The sequence below is a fragment of the Diabrotica virgifera genome, chromosome 1 (genome assembly GCF_917563875.1).
Source record: "Diabrotica virgifera virgifera chromosome 1, PGI_DIABVI_V3a".
Taxonomy (NCBI): domain Eukaryota; kingdom Metazoa; phylum Arthropoda; class Insecta; order Coleoptera; family Chrysomelidae; genus Diabrotica; species Diabrotica virgifera.
Window position 1 is genome coordinate 124,988,100 of NC_065443.1, and position 22,447 is coordinate 125,010,546.

A 22,447-nucleotide genomic window follows, 5' to 3' on the forward strand; every position below is an offset into this window, starting at 1 on the left:
TATGTGCTAAAATCAGAAAAAGGTTAAGTTAGTTTTCCATATAGTGGGGGACTTTAAATTTTTTAATTTAATTTTCCATTTGAAACAATCGTTTTTTTCCGATTATAGCGCGATCTATCCATTATTCGAAAAAATGTGTCGAATTAAAGTTGCTTATTTTTAAGTAAAGAATAATCTGCAATAAAAATTGGGGGCTCCTATTTAAGATTTTAAATTAAACTTATTAATTATTCTTAGAAAAACTCGAAATCGTCAGATTATGATAAGGTAAGTTAAGTAGGTACATGCAAAATAGTGTATATTTCAAAAATCTGACGATTTGAGCGGGGCGTAAGAAAATTAGTCACAAAATTTCACAAAAAAAGCGAATATTTCGCGAAATAAACGTCAGATCGAAAAACTACAAAATACGTGTTCAATATTTTTCAAAAATCTATCGAATAATACTAAACACGTCACCCTACGGAGAGGGGTGGGGGTAAATTAAAAATTTTAAATAATATATTAAGCGAAATGAACATCAGATCGTAAAACTGCAAAATACACGTTCCTATTTAATATTTTTCAAAAATCTATCGAATGGTACCAAATACGACCCCCACGGAGGTGGGGTGGGGGTTACTTTAAAATCTTAAGTAGGAGTCCCCAATTTTTATTGCAGATTTGAATTCTTGACGTAAAAATAAGCAACTTTTATTCGCAACATTTTTTCCAATTATGGATAGATGACGCTATAATAGGAAAAAACGATTGGTGAAAATGGAAAACTAAATTAAAAAATGAAGACTCCCACACTTTACGGAAAACTTAACTTAACTTTTTTTGGTTTTAGCACCCACTCATTACAGTCCAATAGGTCCCCAAAACGCTCGAGTAACTGCAAATTTAACATACTTTCCTCTCCCCTACTATGAGGATTTATTGATGAAAAACATGGCTAGTTGTTAAAGCCCATAACTTTTTTATTTTCCAACATAAGCAAATAAATCAAAAAAGAAAATGTTTAGAAAGCCTAAGGCTATAATTAAATTTTAATTTCAATATTTTATGTAGGCTAGAATGTTCCACAGGGTGTTCCGAACTTTAAGAAAAAAACACAGTATGATTTTTACACCCGGTATAAACTGATATTTACCTGTCTAGCAAAAATATTGTTACACGGATATTCTTAAATAACAAGTCTATAATATACTAAAAGAATCACTAAAATCGGATAACAGGTTTAGGAAATTGGAGACATCAAACATGTCCCATTTTTAAAGTGTTCGGCTAATTTTGCCGGTGTGTGTAATGTTGAAAGTTACCGGACGTAAATAGTAACAGGAATTTAAAAAATGTCGTTTATGTCAGCTGCATTAAGTGACTTAAATGAAAGTAAACTGAATGAATTCAGATCATTTTGGTATCCAGATTATTTTCCAGATATTATCTGCAAATACATATGCACATTCGTAAAAATATACTAATCTATAATTTTATACACTATGATTAAAAAGTCAGAGTAATATGTACACGTTTGGCAAACTCATAGACAGAAGTTAACCGCATTGACAGATGATTACTTACAAATTTTATTGACTTATTTTAATTAAATAAATACTTACCAAACCAAAAATACAATATAATATCAAAATACCTTTTAAAAGAACTGAGTTTATTCAAGTAAATACGACTAATTATTAAAATTTATAAACTCTACCGAACCTAACCCAGTTTCACTGTCAAAGTGACAGAAATTGAATCTGTCAGATTATAGTTGACCAGCACGATGGTCGATACCACGACGGCACGACCAGCACTCGAATGGTAGTTTATACAATCATTATCTCTACTCATGTTGAATGTTTTTATAAGAATGACATTAGAAGTACAGAAATAGTCAAGTGTGAGTTTAAATTTTCTACTAAATTAATATAACTAAGTTGAACAATTGTATCGCCGTCTCACTGTCAATTATAAACATGTAACTGCGTATGTCTTGGATAACCTTTTTGCTTTGTAGACAACACTTAATAATCTCTCTCTCGTTTGTTATTTATAGAAAAAGGCAGCAAATCCAAAATATGTGCTTAATATGATCGTTCATGGGTATTCTTTCATTTTATGAAGCATTTTCGGACTAGATGAATTGGGTTAAATTGTCTTAAAATTATCTGAGGAATCACCTGTCTTCGTTTGTCGGTAGAGTTTCTGGATACCCTGTATATAATATGTAGATAATAATTTGTAGATTTGTATCTTATCCTTCAGGAGATGTCTGTTTTCAATTTTAAACTCAAGGTGTATAAGGGTATTAACCCATACTGCTCTTCATGGACTAGTCGGGAGGACGGTACATACCTATAAAAGTATATCAATAAAGTCTCCCTCCATAATGAACTCTCTTTTTTTTTACAACTGCAGCTGAAAGAATCGCAATCAGAATGTTACTGCGGTGCTTACGTATTTAGTACATCTCCCTACATCTCCGGTGATAGAACAGAGTTCTCGAGATTGGACATGGAGGTAGATAGCAGGCGCAGTGCTAGTGAAAACGTATAAAAGTACTCGAGTATAAAGATTTTTTTTACTTAAGATGCTGTGAAAGGAAATAATGAAATATATGACAAAAAACATAAATAAATTAAGTAAAAATTTAACTGGCTGTAAATAAATTGCTTGAAAGATTTAAAATCCAAACCAGGTATTGTGTTGTACAGGTATGATCACAGTTCTAACTACAGTGGCGGATCTAAAATGTGCCTTGGGGGAACTTGCCTTGGGTGGGAAGGACTTTCAATAAAACACCAACCAAAAGACATAAAAAAGATAAACTTAAACTACATAAAAGACATAAATAATAAGTTATATGCATTAAATTCCCCTAATTTTGGAGAAATGAAAAGTCATACTTCAAACCATGCTTCTATCAGTTTTAAAAAAGGATCTATTAATGTCAATTAGGTGTCGTTCTGGATTCCGGAGTTTCGTCACTATTATATGTCGTTACCGACCTCGAAGGGCATCGACGATAATATACCTGAGCCTGACAACTAACAGCTAACGTTGTATAGCCTAAACCAGACGAGTGCTGCAAAAATGATTTTCATGCATTTTTTTTTATTTTTACTTCATTTTATGAATTTTTTTTCGAAATTTTTAAAGAAAAAGTTTTTTGTTTGTAGTTTTATTAATTTTAATATTTTTCAGCCATTAAATCTGTACATATTGTTATGATCTGCTTCTTATTAATTTTATATTAATTATTATTTATTTGATTAATTATTTAATTGTCGCAAATCATACATAAAAAATGAATAAAAAATCTCAGGGTGCCTTTTTATAATATCAAGAAAATGTCTAAATTATCTTACGTTATACTTATCTTCTCTCGTGGGTTCAGTATCTCTTAGTTGATCCTAATCGGGATAAAATAGGGAAAAGAAATAAAGCAAAATATAAAATAAACGTACAGAATTGTCTTTTATTTATCAAAATCGATACTCTAAAAATCTATCAAATCTAAAACCTGTGGACACAGATGTCCGAATGAAATTTCTACCATTTAAATTTATTCTAGTTAAAAAAAAAACAATTTATCGGTTTGTTCCCGATGACTTTGGTACAACAAAATAAACAAAACCAAATTAGGTATTCGCAAGATTAGCTATACTCCCTATTTACTTTCTGAAATATTGGAATTTTAATTCCTACGCTTTTTACTCAAAATTTTAGTTTCCGAACATAAAAATATCTTTCACATAAGTTGACTGACCTTTTGCTTCACTCACTCTGATGTCTTCTCGTGACCCAAAACAGCTCTCCCTCGTTGACTATGTTACAAGCTACTCATCAAAGCCCTCTCCGTTCTCCAGCTTCAAAACTATCAGCATACCAGCACCAATTCTCCAACAAGCCAGGCCTCTTTTGACCAGTACTCGATTCAAACAAAACTCCAAAAATTCTCTGCTCTCCTCACAATAATACAGAATCAAAGAGGTATTTCGTCTCAATTTGATCTGTCTCTCGTTCCACTTTTCAGCACTATTCTCCACTATCAAATAACCACTGGTACTTGCTAACTATCTATCCACGAAAACGTCGAACTGCTCCTCAGCGATGCCAATAACATAATGCCTTCCTTTTCAAACTCACTCAATCATTCAAACCACTTTTCCCCTTCCAAATTGCCAAGAATCAGAAGCATTTCTCTTTTCCATTCGATAAACAAACAGTCATTCTTTCAAAATTATTCCGACCGTCTTAATTACTTTCGGGGAAACTCTACAACATTTACTCGGGGTGAAACAAAGATATTAAAATTCCAAACTTTCTTTTAAACCATTTTTCTAGAAAATGATAATTACCTCTACCTGTTGATTCTATAGTTCCCGTAATAAACAATCTTTTTCCATTTTAAACCTAAATACATCGTTCTTTTCACTTTAATTATTCACAAAAGTCTTTAATGGTTCATCGGAAAGCTCATTAAAAAAAAAGAAATCCACTTACATCCAAACTAAATTCTAATAAATATTTACAGATCAATATACAGGGTGTATCAAATTTATGTGCCCGCGTTATTTAAAAAAAAATTAATTTAATTTTCATTTTGCCTTTGATTGATAAATTGAAAACACAATAATATATTTCTTAAAAGTTGGTGGAGTTGGCTTATTTTGGCAGTAAGCGGACGATATGCTTATATATTGTGTGTTTTATACAGTACGTAAATCGTTCGGCTGGACATAGGGAATATACATTGAGAGAATTGTGGCAACTGCGCTAACCTGTGTTAGTTGAAGCTTCTGTTCGAGTACGAGTTTTTGGTGCAATAAGCCGTTAAAACGAATAGAATAAGTGAGTTTTGAAGCAAGGCTGTCCATAAATAAATAAAAAACAAAGTTTATGATTAATGAGTTAATAATTTTACTTTAATTTTTAAAATATTTTTTATTTAAAAACTAATTTTAAAACTAAACGGTTTTCCCATTCTCTTAGGCTAAAAATATTTATCTACTACATTCATAATTTTGACGTTTATTTGTGTCAGTCGAAATAATTTTGAGGTTAATAATGTCATCGAGAGAGCTCAGTTGCCACAATTATCTGAATATAATACAATGTATGTATTTATGTATCTAAATGTATACAATGTTTGTTCCCTATGTCCAGCTGAACGATTTACGTACTGTATGTATTATGTATAATTGTAGATTATGTGTCTCTGACTTTATTTAATTCGCTAATGTTGCTGACTTATTGATTTAGTATTGGTAAACAGAGCCTGCAACATTCTGCTAATGGGCTTGCTAAACATTGTGATGTGTAGATTTAACTGTGTAAATTTATTACATGTTGTAGTCCGTGAGGCTAAATGCAGAACATATCTACATATCTCCACCGTACTGTAATATGAGTTGTTGGTTATGTTTATGCACATTGATTTGTTCAAATTTCTCCATGAAAATATCTGCTAATAATGGAAATAAGAATGAACCCATGGCTACTCCAAAATATTGTTTGTAGAAATGATTACCTAGTTAACAATACTACATATTTATATTTGTCTGTAAAATTTTGGGACGACTAAATAAGGAATATTTAGTATTTTTGAAATACTTCAAGCACATACCATGTCTAAATTTTAAGCTCCAAAAGACATAATCATTAAGATGATTCAGTAAGTTTCTGTTCTTAATTACCCAATTGTAATTTTTGTCTTTCGATAAGTTCACTAACATAGTTTTTATTTTCAGGAATTATGGATCCTGTTTTGAGCAGTGAGCTGGTCCTTTTGGAGCCTTTAATGCAGCCAGAGTACAACTTCAGCTTAGATGCGACGGAAGGCTTGGCGGACCTCTTCGATTATGATTTCCTTTCTTAAACATTTTTGCTCACCTATGTACAAATCACACGTGACACACCCTGTAGAAAACACGACTATTTATTATCGAGTATTTAAGATATTTGTTCAGTAATTTGTTTGCCAGTTCCTAGCTAGTTTGTGGATATTTGGTATCAATTTTACATCGTACATATCCTCAAGACAAATATGACAATTGACATATAACAAATGTCACTTGCTAGTGCAGCCAACTGAGACCATACAGCAAACTGAAACAATGGTTAAATGGCATCCAATGAATTTGTGAGAAGCAAAAAAACTTAAAATTTAACAAGTGCAACGGTATATTTGATATTCGTTTTCGCAGGGTTTTAAAAATATTTTAACTAGTATCAGGAACTTTATTAAAAGAGGTCAAGATGAAAGATCAGTATAATTTTTTTGCGGCCTAGGAATTGGCGTGTTCAAATTTTTTATTAAAAAATTATTGTTATACACAGTCACATGAAGTGGCCTTAGAGGGTGTTCCCTGCCGAACACCGTTGAAGTTGAAAAGTTGTTGAATGTTATTTTCTTCTCGTTTTGTATGTTATAAAGAATTTGGGACAATATTCATACAGGGTAATTGTTTCTTGAAAGTATGACTAATCAGGTAGTTCGGTATGTTATTGTATTAAAGTTTTGGCGTTATTCGTTTACGGTAGCTTGATTTTTCATTAGTTTTTTGTTATTTAAGTTTGTGTTTTCCTACAGGGTGTTTGGAAATAATTACTTTTAGAAATAACAACTAGTTGAATACACAGAGTCCACTATACATTTAAATAACTATCGCTTTGAGTTCGTTTTTTTATGCGCGATATTAGTGTGACGTCAAGCTGTCAATTTTTCTTTACTTATTCGTGGTAATTCTGTACAGAGTTAATTTTTAATTCTTCAATTAGTTTGAAATAAAACCATCGACAATTCATACAGACAGGGTACAGAATCACACAATCTTATCTCAGAAAATAGTCAATAGTTTATTCCGTAATAAGTACACTAGAGGGGGAAGTAGATATGTATAGCTTATATATAGATCTCCAGCTCTATATGACTCTACTCCATAGAGGAGGACAATAAAGACGTAGCATATAAATCTTATGCTTAATTATTCTCAAGACCGTTAAAAGAGCTGGAATGTTTAACTTTGAAATTAATTTTATTTGATGTTTATATTTCCACTTCCGAAATCATTCGAGAAGTTCGAAAAGTGGAAATGGAAAAGTCACGTAAACCTAATTCTGAAAGAAAATTGTGGCTTATTCTCAACAAAATATTGTAAATTGCTAATAGTTTTCAACTATTTTCGCAAAATTCTTATTAAGGTCTGTTTTTACTTCTACAGTTTGTCAAACCTAGGAACAAGTTTGAAAATCTTACAATTGCCATAACGCCACATGACGATTGTAAGATTTTCAAACTTGCTCTTTCGTTTGTCAAACTGTATCTTCAACCATTCCCAATTTTTTATCATGTATGAAGGTACCTTAACTCCCCTCTGAAGTACCTATTACGGAATAATCTTGCTTGATTATTTTGACAAATGACAGCATGACATCACCACTATCGTGGCAGGTTACACGATTATCGCAATTATTGGGCTTAAAACCGATAAGTTTTAAAAAATTAGCAAAACACGATTTTTGTGCAATTTATTATATTTTGACGTGTTTTGTTTAGACTGTTTTATTATAGTTCGGGTGAATACTGTTTTGTTAGTAGAAAAACAAAATGTTTTTACAGTGATCAAATGGGCGTTACCTGATTAGGAGGGGGACAAAACTACCTGTCATACCATCAGCATGAAGCAAATTACATATTTCATGTCCTATACATGTATGTAGAAATCTTGCCTCCTACAGCACATCAATCTTTCTATGAGCATTATAAAACCACTTTGTTTTTTCTACTATTGTTATTACGACAAATCTTATTGTATTTTGATGTAGTTATAATTCTGTTCCGTATGAAATTAATCTAATTTGGGATGTGCTAGACCAGTTTGTTAGTGGAAGAGAGTTTGAGCAATGTCATTAAGTAGTACTACTCCTTGGTATGTTTTTATTTGGTTTTAATGTAGACAGAAAATTTTGTTAAACTGTGATATGTGCTGCTTTTGCCTGTTTGGATTGTTTTGTTTTATTCTATACATTTTCTTTAATTTCTCCTACCTTTTACAACGTTTTATGCCCTTCTTGTTTTATTTGGTACGTCTGCTAAAATTTTCTTTTGATCTCTGTTATTTTGAGTATATAAATTGATCTTCACTACTAGACTGACTTGTCGTGAAAGTTCCTTTTTATTTGTTTCTTGTGATTTGCAAGCGTAACTTTATTTTTGTAATTATTCGATCTCTTCTTAACGTATATATACTACTTTCGTGGAAATCTCAGCAATGTGAGCTGGATAATTTATATTAAGACACCACGTGGCATTTGAACTCCTCTGTGTGATATTTGAACTACTCGATGAAACCCGTCAATGTAAGTGATCTACACTGGCGACATCTACGATGTAAGTTCCAGGGGGCTGTTATATTTCCTAATATGTGTTTTTCTTGTCGTAGAGTTTTAAATCAAATGAAAGAGCTCAACTCAGTCAATTTTGTTGCTGATTACTAGTCTGGCATTTTTTTCGGTGTTTTTTAAGTACATTAATGATTTAAATTTTGATGTTGAATGTTCAACTTAGTCCTTCATGTGTATCCTGATTTAGGTAGGAATAACTGCTCAGAACTCTCACACACCGTATTTTTAGCCTTTCGTGTGGGATACTAAATACGCACTACATCTTCCCTCACAGTCTGTTAGTTCTATTTTTAAAAACTGCTTAATTTGGAACAGAATTTTCTTAAAAGTTTTAAGCCTCTCTTTGACTAAACGTTGGTGCCCTTCAGGACTTTTGAAATACTTTAACTAAGTATATTTGAACTAATGCATTGCCATCTACAAACAATATTTACACTATCGATGTGGGAAGGCTTGGCAATGTCAGACGGCGAAGAAGAAAACTGCAAAATGAAGTAGACAAGAAGTCTTTTTTTCTTGTTTCATCTCTTATTTATTTTACTCATATAAAATATGGTCTAAAAATCAAATATGCTTAGTAACATTTTTGTAAACCAACAGAATCTACGTCTGTGGAAGATTTATTTACAATATGTATATTTTTTGTTAAAACGCTGTTTTTGTACAACAGCCCTTGATATATTTATGTATATGTAAGGTGTTGTTATAAAATAATGAGAACGATGCTCTTCTTCTTCTTATATTAGGCCTCTTGGCCTGTTCCTTACCGATTTTGAGCTTGTACAACGATGCTCTAAACTATAGAAATTATAGATATTTAGGCGAAATTTGTGTTGATTAAACCATTATTGGACGTGTTTCTTTCACATCGTTAAAAGCCTGCAATGTTTAAGTCAAAGTCGTCTTTAAAGAAAGCATAAAATATCACTGGTCAATATATCTGGTCAACATGGCGGCTACAACAATCGGTTCCTTACCGATTTTGAGCTTGTGCAACGATGCTCTAAACTATCGAAATTATAGATATTTAGGCGAAATTTGTGTTGAATAAACCATTATTGGACGTGTTTCTTTCACATCGTTAAAAGCCTGCAATGTTTAAGTCAAAGTTGTCTTTAAAGAAAGCATAAAATATCACTTAGTATCATATCTGGTCAACATAGCGGTTACTTAAAACACATTTTTCGAGTTTTTCCTTCAAAAATTAGAATTTTCCACAGCTTTGGTACTGTAAAACATTATTGGGCGTTTTTCTTTCACAGCGTTAAAAACCTTCAATGTTTAGGCTATATTTGAACATATCCGGCCAACATAGAGGTTATCTAAACACATTTTTCAAGATTTTTCATTTGAAAATTAGAATTTTCCACAGCTTTGGTACCATAAAACATTACTAGACGTTTTTCTTTCACATCCATAAAAGCCTGCAATGTTTATGCCAGACTTAAAGAATACTTAAAAAATCACTTAGAACCATATCTGGTCAACATAGCGGTTACTTAAAACACATATTTCGAGAGTTTTCCTTTAAAAAGTAGAATTTTTCACAGCTTTGGTACCATAAAACATTATTGGACGTTTTTCTTTCACAGCGTTAAACGCCTTCAGTGTTTAAGCTAAATTTGACTTAAATAAAACATAAAAAATCACTTAGTACCATATCAGGCCAACATAGTGGTTGTAACACATTTTTCGAGATATTTCCTTGAAAATTAGAATTGTTCGCAGCTTTGGTGTCATCAGTCTCACTATTTTGTAGCACACCTCGTATTGAGATCGCCAGCGATTTGTTTTAAATACTTAAAATGTTATCGGACATTGCAGGACTGACTATAGCTACGCTGATCGAGCGTTGCTAGTGATGTACGGAAATATTTTCCAGTGATGAGACTTCTCTTTTTTAGAAAAGGACATTTTGAGGTAGTTCGTTTAGTGTGTTGTCTTTTAGGAAATAATTGGTGCTACGTCAAAACTTGTTTGGAAAAAGTTTTGAATTTTTTTGTCTGTTCGAAGTGGACCTATAGTACGTTTTGATATTATATTTAGACTGGATTGCTTGGGAAATTATTATCCAAATGTTGGTTTTTCAAAATTAATTTACATTTTTCCGTTGAAATGTTCATTCCATTCATTATGTAATTAAAATAATAGGTGAATATTTTATCTTAAATTAATTTTAGTTAGAAAGCACTCCTTACTTTTTTATTAATTTTTATTGTTTTTGTAAAATATTTTTGATCTAAACATAAATTGAAAATTTAAAATGTATTAAGGTAGTGTTTTGACCATAAAAAGGTACAAATTATTTTAAAAACATTGGCTCGATTCAATTCAATTGGTTGGTTAATGATCGTTGCAAGCTACGTCGTGACTTGTAGCAAACATCACGTTAAATATGAACTACTCCCTGATAGAGATCACACATTGTCATTAACCCTTTTTGGTTATTTACTGTAGGATTTATTTTTTCTTGGCATCAAAAGTTGTTTGTCATTTTGCATCAAAAATTAAAGTTACCTCCAGAGATGTACACTCACAGACACACATCTTGCATTATTTTATTTTGAGTCTGTTTTTGAAGTATATTTTTTCATTTTGTTGCTAAACAAGTTGTGCTGGACTATTCTATATATTAAGGGGCTATCCTAGTGTAAAAGTACGAAATTCATATACTTTTTTGGGAATTTCTAAAATAAAAAGTATTGTACCAATTGTTTTGAAAATTTGCATTTATTATAAAAAGAAGTACCGGTAAAAGAATTTTCATAAAAAAATATTGAAAATTAAACGATTTATGCGCCATCTACTGGCAGCGTAAAAATAAAAACATAGCTCCACTGCTGCAGTGATTGGTACTAATAGAGATCCTGAAACATAAAATTTCAAAGTTATTATTGAAATATAAGTTATTTGCTATACCACCAACTGGAGGTTTTTTGATCGGATAAAAAATGTCAATTTGGCGGTTTTTGAAACTGAAAATGTTTTAGCTAATTTAAAAATAAATTTTCAACACGTCATTTTTCCAAATTTTAATATTTTTCAAAAATCCTAGTTGATGGCATAGAAAATAAAAAATAAAAACCTTATTTTGTAAAAGGTATATGTATTTAAAATCCCTAAAGAGGGCTGTATCACAAAACGTTTTCGGAATCAATATTCCATCATCAGTGTTATCACAGGTTTACATGCTTTAAGCCACCAAAATGTACGGGTAAAAACCCTTACATTGATTTTACACAGTTGGGGTTACATTATGTTATCTAATTTTGAAGGATGTTAAAAATATTTCCGGATTTTCCAACCAATATGGTTGATGTCATGTGATGCCAGGGGTTAATCCGGAAATATTTTTAACATCCTTCAAAATCAGATAATATAATGTAACCCCAACTGTTTAAAATCAATTTAAGGGTTTTTATCCGTACATTTTGGTGGCTTAAAGCATGTAAACCTGTGATAACACTGATGATGGAATATTGATTCCGAAAACGTTTTGTGATACAGCCCTTTTTAGGGATTTTAAATACATATACCTTTTTTTAAATAAGGTTTTTATTTTTTGTGATTTATGGTATATAGCCAGTACAGGAATTTTTCCTTGTGATATTGGTATAGAAAATATTTCAATAATCACTTTGAAATTTTATGTTTCAGGATCTCTATTAATCCCAATCACTGCAGCAGTGGGGCCATGTTTTTATTTTCACGGTGCCAGTAGATGGCGCATAAATCGTTTAATTTTCAATATATTTTTTATGAAAATTGTTTTACATGTACCTACTTATTTAACAAAGTAATGTTTGTTAGTTTGTGACATTAATTTTTCTTCAGCTATAAAGACTATGTCTTATCAGTCTTTTTTTTTTTCTCTAATAAGTTGTAATATACGTCAAACATTCCAGCATAACACATTCAAGAATGAAAAAAATACATAAAATTTCAAAGATAAAAAATAAACAAAAAATAGTGATTGAAGATAAAATATGCAATATTTTTGTCTGTGTGTATATTTTTAGTCAATATTGATTCAATACAAATGCCGCCTTTAGTCCGAAAAAAATTAGCTCTCACTAAAATGAGTTTTTCTTCAAGAATGAAAGAACTGGGCTTGCTCATATGTTTTGTCATTTTATAAATATATAAAAATAGAATGCATGTCTTTTGACTATTTTTTATTATTAAATATTTTTAATTGTACTAAGTAATATGTATTTATCTCTGGAGTCCGCTATATTTATAAATTTTGTCTATTTTCGATACGAAATATTTTATCTGTATATATAAACATCTGTAACGAAAAAAAGTATTACCGCTAACAATATGTACAAACAGTTGTAATTTTTTATGAAAGATCTTCATTTTTGTAAATTCTTTACAAAATGTATACTGAACAAATTATATTTTAGACCAAAACTGCCTTTTATTTATTTTGAGCAAGCAATCCAGACCTTTTATATTATATTAGGACATACCTTACGGAAAAAACGATAGTATTCTTTTAAAATTTGGCTTTTAAGTTAAAAATTATTGTCGAAAACAATTTTATCATTAATTACTCTCTTTTTAATAAAAGAAATTGATGATCTTTGGAGAAATGATCTTTCTAACGAATTAATTTCCTAACACCAATAAAATTGTGGTTAGCAAAGTTAAAACATTACATCTGTCCCATCAAAAGACTTATCGAAAATTTCTGTGTTTATCAATCTTATGTTAAAAACATGTTATTTAACGTTAAACATAGGTAGGGGAACCTGGAAGACATATTCATAGGTGTTTCTTTCTTGGGGTTTCTGTTTTTGTATACTCCATGTATTTCGTTTTCCGCTCATTAATGTTCAGACCAAGTTTACAGGATGCACGTTTTAGTTTTTTGCTCAAGCTTTTTGGTTGTAACAATATTATCCGTACATGCTAATATTTGAGCAGATTGTATATACAGGGTGTCCCCGAAAATAGTGCGTTCCTTTAAGGTATGGATATAATACACAATGTAGAACAAAAAAGTCCTATAGCATTTTTTCTACAGCTAACCGTTTCCAAAAAAATTACATTGTTCGCCATATAAGCGAACTTTTATCATAAAATTTAAAAATTTGGCATCACTGTACAAGAACTGTTAGTGATCTAGGTTACTGACACCATAAAAATGTATGTCAGATAGTTACACCTGCAAAATAATTATGCCACCCCATCTTTGAAAATAACAAAACAAGAATTTGTTTGTTTGTTTAGGATGAAAACGAGGTTTAATGTAAATAGTAAAGGCTAATGCTGCAACTATTTTTGAATTGTGATTGTTTATGTTTAGATTTTTGTATACATATTTGTCAGATTTCAATTTGCACACCAAAATTTATTTTGGTTTTTTGGCCAAACGGTTGAATTTAGAAAAAAATGTTAAAAAAGACTTTTTGCTCTACATGGTACCTTCTACCCATACCTTTAAGGAACGCACTATTTTCGAGGACACCCATATGTTACGGGTAAAGTTAAATTAACGGGTAAGCCTAGGGTTGTCCGGAAAAAGTGAGAAGTACGCGTGAGGTATCGGTAATATCCGATAGTAAGTCCAAAATCTAATTAAAATAAATCAAATTTCGGGCTTCACTCGGGTAAAACACATTCGACTTGCTGCCACTTGGTTAAATGCTTAATTGGGTATACTAGTAATGACGAGGCCGTAACTGTTTGAAAGATATTTTAATTAAATTCAAGAAAAAACGCCTTTTATAAAAGTAAGGAAAGTAAAAGGATAAATACTGCAGAATTAAAAATTATATTGTTAAAACAAGACAAGCTGATGTGGCATTTGGAGTTACAAATATTTCCAGCAGCTTTATATTTGCATTTATTTTACCAATACCTCGCGGGTACTTCACACTTTACCCTGGTAATCCTAGGTTTACCCGTAACATATACACCACAAACCATACATACTCTAGACTGTCCACGGCCATGTTAATCTTTCGGATCGAATTAACGTCATCTCTTGATTGTAATGGGAACTAAATTGACAAAATTATAGTTACGTGGGTATTTCAAACTATAAGTTTTGCGGTACTTTTGACGAAATTTCTCAGGAAATTAAAACAACATAACGACAATTCAATGTTTTATTCAATAATTATACTATAACTTAAAATTACCTTAAAAGTTCCATCTACAGTGGAACCTCGATTATCCGTCATGGCACCGGACCAAGGGCATGACAGATAATCGAAAAGACGGTTAACAGAACATTAAAAAAAATAAAAATTCATAGTATTATGGTGACACACAGATATTGACTAATAATAATTATTATTGTGCTGTGCGTTCTTATTTTCGGCTTTCGATTCTAAAAATAGAACTCTAAAAGCACGGTATCATTTATCATTACATATATGTATTTAAATTGAAATTTAATCCAGAGCCCTGAATAAGAACAAAAATTTTACATAAAAAAATGCGGAGGTGGCATAACTGCACGTGTACATTTCAACGAATTTCTTTTGGCTTATCGCAATGCTCAAACAAAATGAATTGATGACTAAATTTTTACTTATGTATACAATATAACTTATGTATGGACCCTGACGGTTAACAGAGGTGACAGTTAATAGAGAGACGGATAATCGAGGTTCCACTGTACATAAAAAATACTAAAACTCTTGTCTAAAAGTTTGGACTAAAGATATGGTAGTAGGTAATCGGGGCTGAAATACCAATATAAACAAAAATCATATAATAGTTTTACTGAAAACTTCAAAAATATTCCAATTTGTTTGGATTCTATTTGTTCCAAATGCTAAACATGTGTCATGTGAAAGCACTGTTTTTGTAATCAATCATGTTTAATATTTAATTGAATGAAAATCTTTGAAGGAATGATTGTTTAAATAAATACCTTATAATGTTTACAAAGTCCCGAAAAATATATAAGCCCGAAATGTTGATGACACACTCGTCTATTGGAATAAACTGTTTCAGGATCCATTATGTTGTTTTTTAAATGTGGAGAAACACAGCACGGGATGATCCAACTCTTAGTGTAAACTAAAAATCCTACTCATAAAAACGGAGAGGAGGTTAATAAAATTGATTAAATCTGATTAAAAACGTAACAGCACTATAATAATTAAACCACAAATTGTAAAGTAAAAAGTAAATACAAAAGTAACGTTGAAAATAACCCATTCATTTAATTGTCAACTGGCAATTGTTAAATGTGACAAGAAAATTGACTGAAGGCGACATCTCTGGATTGGACCTAACTAATTTGCTTTCTTGACCTTGACCATTTACGTGAAAGGTCTTAAGTATGTATGGTTTATAATATACACAGCCCGCTAAATTTGTTGATTGGTTCTGGAGTTTAGTTGAATAGCATCATTAGCAAGGTATCTGTGAACTTTTTTTATTCGCATACATAGGTATCTTGGAATCGTCCATGGCCTATTCTGTAAATTTAGCGTCTTTTGTCTGTCCATTCCACCGAACGCATGTTTTCTGAATATTTCAACTAAGTTCTAGTCATGAAATAATAAATTTTTGTATAACTGAACCGAAACTACATGTTTTTATGCTTTAGTGAGTGATAATTTCAAATGGCGAATTGGTGTCATTTTATAAAAGCTCTTGTATCAGTCGGAATATTTCTAGATTTTTATGTCTTTTGTTCAGCTTTTGTTTCTGTACCTTTCTTAAAGGTCGCCTTTTTGGCCACAACACGACAGAGTCGCTGAAAAAACCAGAAACCTAATAATTGACACAAATACATTCAAATAAATGATCCTCAAATAATGTCATAATATGATCTCATTTAAAATAATTTCACAGAATGGCGCCCGTTCTCCATTTTCAGTGATTATATCTTGTAGATAACGTTTTAAGAGTTCTGTGACTATAATTTTTTTAGAGTATTTTTTCTAATATGCGATCTTCTGGAATGACTACAAGTGTCCATATTTATGTGGAAGTTAATTTGCCTCATTTTCGGTTCTTCTACAACTTCACAACCTTCTGTTTTGTGGTACATATATTATTTCGTCCCATGATTCTTATTTTCTCTCTTCAACTTCTCGTCTTCACTTTTTCTATATTGTCCTGTTGTTTCCCTAATTGTTGCAAACCAATTTCTTTAACTATGATATTCGTCTTTGGTCTGACAAACTATAAACTCTGTTCTCAACCACACTCTGGGTATTTTGCTACTGTTATACAGTTATGAGCAGCTAATAACCGGCAGAATAGCTCAAAAGATAGAAAATATAATACATTGCGAAACAAAAAGAGATGAAACTAGTGGAGGTGGAAATTATCGTTATAAACGTATTAATTAACATTACATTACATAGTTTCCCACCTTTAGACGTCTGTTACAGAACTATTTTATAAAATTCTACTGTTACAGTGATAGTTGTCATACTCATCTGATACGTCTAAAGGTATACGTTTATAACGATAATTTCCACCTCCACTAGTTTCATCTCTTTTTGTTTCGTAATGTATTATGTTTCCATCTTTTGAGCTATTTTGCAGGTTATTAGCACGCCCATCACTGTATATCTCATTGAATATATTAATTTTTTGGGCAAAACTTCATCTAAGAGTTTAATGATGTGTTATAGTTTCTCCGTTTTTAAGGGACAGTATTTGTGCCTTAACTTCTTGTTTAAAAGAATCTTTTGGCGTTCTATGGTATTCATTGTTCTGCTTAAGTCTAAACAATTAATTGTTTCGTGTAGGTAATTTTTTCAGGTTAATTGTATTCGCTCGATTACTACAATTATTTCTCCTTATTAATTTTCCACTTTTGCTAATCATTCCTTTTTGAATTACACATTCTTATTGTTGAGCTTCTTTTTACACCAAATGTGTCGTGTTTTGTTTGTGATATTTCATTCTCTATGCATTTGTCTGTGAGCTTTTGTCCTTTGGTTTTTTTATTTGTCTTCTAATTTGATTACTATTGTTGCAGTATTTCTTTCTTACAGTTTTCGTGGTTTTGACTATTCGATATATTTTTTCTACAACTCCTACAAGTTTTTCTACAAGTTTTTTAGCTATTTTTGTATATTTGATTTATTATTATGTAATTGAATTGTTTTAGAAAGATTTTACCATATTTTGTGTATTATCCGAGTATGTATATAATTTTTTTTTATAAATGTGTATTATAAGCAAATAATTGTCTCCTGCAAATTTAGAGTTTTTTCGAAAATAAAACTTCGAACTTTTTAACTAGATGTCGCTACAGGGTCCGTGTCGAATTATTTGTTTTAATTCGGCATTGGGAGACAAAATTATTTCTCTTTACTCTTTTTGTTCAGAGCAGACCATAGTCTCTCCGATGATCTCTAAAGAAAGTGAAACATACGTAAGAGGATGATGGTCCTCTATGAAGGAATTGAAAGATAAAATGTCTCTCATTTTCATTTTACAGAGTTTCTACCTGTTGTCGAATCTTTTACCCAAAGTTGGTGACTGGCAAATGTAGGACTATTTATCCCGGAATTATTCGAAAACCAGGTCAAAATTACTTACCTTTCAAGACAATGTGAGTCATATCTATAGTGGCTTCTGCTTGAAAGATCTGATATGTCAGATCCAGGTGATTTAGTGTTTTTCTATTCAGTTGCCACTTTTTATAATCATTATAATAATTTTTAAACCCAAAATATTCATTACATTATCATATATTATATATATTATTATTTTGTATAATTAGATAATTTTTTCATTATCGTTCTAATTTAAATGGGTACAATGACAATAACAGTATTAGAAAATGATTTCTCCAGAAGAAGCAATTTTGTAAAAGATTAAAATTTTTATTTCTTAACTAAGAAATTTGGACAAATATTTTTGTATTTTATAATTAATCGTACTGATTTTCGAAAGTTTAGATTTACTGTATTATCTCTTTTATTTTCATTTTAGATGAAAAAGTCACGGTAGAAAAGACGCAAAGATATTTGGTTGTTGATCTAAGTGGCTTTTCGTCTCATCTACGTGAAAGAGTGGACTCTGTGTGGAATTTTTGTCATTTTTTCTTTGTGTACATTTATTTGTTATAATTACACAAAAGATTCTAGATTTTTTACGATTAGTGGTATAAATAAGCATTATAGACCAAAGTGCCTATTTATTTGGTCTCGATATTTTACACAAATCTTGTAAACGTTTTTATATATTGTAATTTATTATTTAAATATGGTTTAGATGCATGGTTTCAATTCTGTCGACGAGTTTCGTTCACCATTAACCGAACAACTGTGTTTTTTACGCTTAAAACTAGGCCTTCATCAGGAATAATCTGCGTCTATACTGCAGTGGAGGTCTAGTCTAACTTTTCAGTAATTTCCAAAGGAATATAAACGAAAGGTACAAATCTACACGGTATGTTTTGTAAATTTTTGTTCCTCAGAGATGGAGAGTTAGGAAAAACCTATAAAAATATCATATTTTGTTTTTTCCTATTATCGAAGATAATCTTGTTGTAAAATGTGAAGGTGTATTTTACAATTAAACATTGAAAACTTTTGTCCTCAATTCTTCCACAAAATTTGTTAGTTAATGTCAATACAGCTGTTTCGGTAGAGTATCTTTCTCAAGTGATGTATTTTATAGGTTGTGTACACTTTATAGGTTGAGGAGAGGAGAGCTGTTTGACTCAAATTGGTCATTCACAATTATATTTGTATCTTTTAATTTATTAATTTCCATAGATTCTAATAAAAATAGCTTAACCATGTAAGACTCGCACCTTAAAATCATTGAAATAAAATTCTAAAAATTCGTGTGAGTGTTTTTTAAGCGACTATGAACGCATCAGTGGGGTTGGTATATGCAATTTTTGTATCAAAAGTGGAGTTTGAAAATGTAAGTAACATTGTACATTAGGGGTATAATGAGAACGTTGCTCCCAAGCAACTAAGAGTGTGAGGTTAAAATTTTTGTAACGTGCAAACGAAGGATCACCACTAACAAAAGTAATTTTTTAGGGCTTACAATATGTAAGAAAAACTACAGAAATAAACAAACTTGTACTTTAATATTTACAAAGTTACAAGAAAAAACAAAGATAAAAATTTATGGAAAGTTATGAAAATTAAAAAAACAATTCTTGGCCGGTGTAAACCATAGTCTCATGTCACATTTTTGACGCAGAATTGTCGTTAGCCATTCTTAAAAATCGGCATCTTTTGGTTCATAGATAAGCCAGAGTAATACGTTGTCTTTCCTAGTGATATCATGTGGTCGACTTTTCGTAGGAGTTACAATTTTTTCGACCGCCTCGTTCAGTGAAGGCCGCCCTTCTTTTTTATATTACCTGTTTGGTAAAAAGATTCATCTATGCCCATTTAAAAATCTTTTTTGGTATCATATTTATAAGGTATTTTCATTTTCTTCGGTTGTGGCTCTTCCAAAGCTATTTCTTCTTGCTCAATATCAGATTTTCTATTACCAACTACATACAGTCGGAAAAATTAAAGAATTTTCTCTTTTTCTAGTCTTTTAGTAAAGAAGTCTTTTTCTATAAATAACAAACGTTTATTATAGAAAAAGACAGCAAATACAAAATAATTGACTGATGTGATCGTTCGTGGGTATTCTTTCATTTTTCCGACTGTATATTTAGTTCTATCTATTTGCGTTTCATAATATTTATCTCCCTAATCGGCAACTAAACACTTATCAAAATGCTTACTTTCGATGTCCTCATCATCGGATATGCTTTCTGTATCTGATACATCTGTACTAACAGGAACTACGTAACTCGTTTTTTACATAACACGTAAGAGGAGGAATATCCATATTTCTGAAAAGAAAATTGATGTTTTTACCATTACCACTCCGCCTCGACGTTGATTCTAAGCAACATACTTTTTAGGTGCAATTTTTGCTAAGACTTCTCAAAATAGAAAGTAACTGTATCTTCTAGATTGTAAATAGACCTTTCCGAAATCTATTCGTAAAATATTACAGCAAAATACATGTTTTTACTTACCGATTTGTTTATATTTAACTATCAACGTCGGCGTTACAACATTGCTGTTGAAATTTCACACTCGAAATTATGTTTACTAAGTTAAAATATTTTAACAGGTGGCGCACATGGCGAAATCATAGACGAACGGTTGTCGCTTGCATACCACACTGTCCTACTGTGATAAAATTCGACGTATATGGAAATTTAACAGTTTGAAGTGAACGTTGCTTGAGAGCAACAAGCGCGCTTAAGGCCTTTATTTTGAATATTGGGAATTTGAAACTGGCCATTAAAAGAATGATTATGATCTAGAAGGTGAAGAGCTTACATAGAATCTGTTTTTTTTTATTATTTAAAACCATTTTGTGTTCTGCTGTATGTTTGTTAAAGGTTCTGCCAGTTTGACCGTTGAACGTTTTTATAAGTGGATACAAACTTATATGTGGTGACGGTCCAAAAACTTACATCGGCCAAACTGACACAACCTTTAACAAACGTATAGCAGAACACAAAAGGGCTTTCAATGAAGAATAGAAAAACAGGTTCTACGTACGCACTTCATCTTCTAAATCATAATGATTCTTTTATTGACCAGTTTCACATTCTCCATATTCAAAATAAAGGCCTCAAGCTATCTTTATTAGAATCTAAGTAAATTAATAAATTAAGAAATACAGATATAGTTCTGAATTACCAATTTGAAACAAAGAGCTCTCCCCTCTTCAACATATTCAGTTAAAGACTATAAAGTGTAGACACATAGTACAAATGCATCACTTGAGAAATGCACTCTGCCGAAACTGCTGCGGTATCTTTAATTTGTAATACATTTTGTGGAAGTATTGGAAACAAAAGTATTTTGTGTTTTATTATTAGGTAAAATGAACTTCCATCAAGTAACAGTCGCATCCATCACCTGTTTAGTTTTCATTAAAGTATTTAGTCTGAATTAGGAGCTTTTTTGTTTTCCAGTAAATAAAACTTCACTAATACTTAACTTAATACCTACAAATTAGAAACCTGTAGTATCGCATTTAATAATTCTCAGTTTTTGACATATCGTGTTTATGTATGACGTGTAGGTACCAAACAACGGTTATACTCTTTAAAAATGACTGGCCATTGTATATTCAATGCTATATTTTTACAGTTTTCGAATTAGGGGTGAACGGAGAAAGTCCCGTGTTGAGATAGTTCCCTTAAAATAGAACTTCATCACAGTTTCTATGCAAAACCCATTTTGTTTATGTACTAAGTGTAATCGAAAAGGTTTTTCAAAAACTATATAATATAGCAACCATGTAATCGGTATTGATTTATATTCAATGAACAATACTTTACCATGTTCTTTGTACAAAGTTATCAATTTATAATCAATAAATAAATATCTCCGTTGTCAGAAGATATTTAGAGTCGTATAAGAAAATGAGCTGTAAGTTATGTCTATGTAATTTGCATCTATATAACACATTTTTCTACCATCTCTCCCGATAACAGAGAAACTAAATTTACCATCCTGTATTTCAGTATTTTTAGTAATTGTTTACTGTATTTTTAAACAAAAAAATATAATTTGCAAGTGAAATATCAACAATTACTTGTGAATCAATTTGTAAATATATTTTTTTAAATATTCGTTAACAACTTGCAGAAATATAATGCTTTCTGATTACAGTGTTGTTAAATATTAACAATGGGAATAAAAATGTTTTTGAAAAACTGCACGAAATCATAAATTTTGAAATATTTTTGATTACACTCTATTATATATTTATATCTACAAAAAACCAAATTTATTTTACTTGTTATTTTTAAATAACAAATTTGTTTATATTCATATCAGGTTTTTGCTAAATATATTTCCAAGTCAATCAAAATAATTCTCCTTTATTTTATCCTTTTCTCTATCATCAGAATATCATAGCTCAGACAGGATCTGTTTATAGTTGGTTTGTAAGCAGCTGAAACATAAAATTTTTGTACAATAGTGACTGGAAAGTTGTTTATACAGGATGATCAACTTTTGAGAGCGTTGTATTTAATGCGTGTAGAAGCCAAGGGATACAAGTACAT

General features: G+C 30.9%; 1 protein-coding gene across 2 annotated transcripts in view; it reads left to right on the forward strand.

Moving 5' to 3' along the window:
- Nucleotides 1–22,254, forward strand: part of LOC114338791 (transcription factor E2F2-like) — a 275,509-nt gene extending 253,255 nt beyond the window's left edge. For both annotated transcript variants that reach the window (XM_028289414.2, XM_028289406.2), the window contains exon 7: nucleotides 5,739–22,254. In XM_028289414.2, the coding sequence (XP_028145215.1) occupies nucleotides 5,739–5,866 (128 nt within the window). In that variant the 3' untranslated portion in view covers nucleotides 5,867–22,254. The remainder of the gene's footprint in view (nucleotides 1–5,738) is intronic.
- The last annotated feature ends 193 nt before the right edge of the window (nucleotides 22,255–22,447 follow it).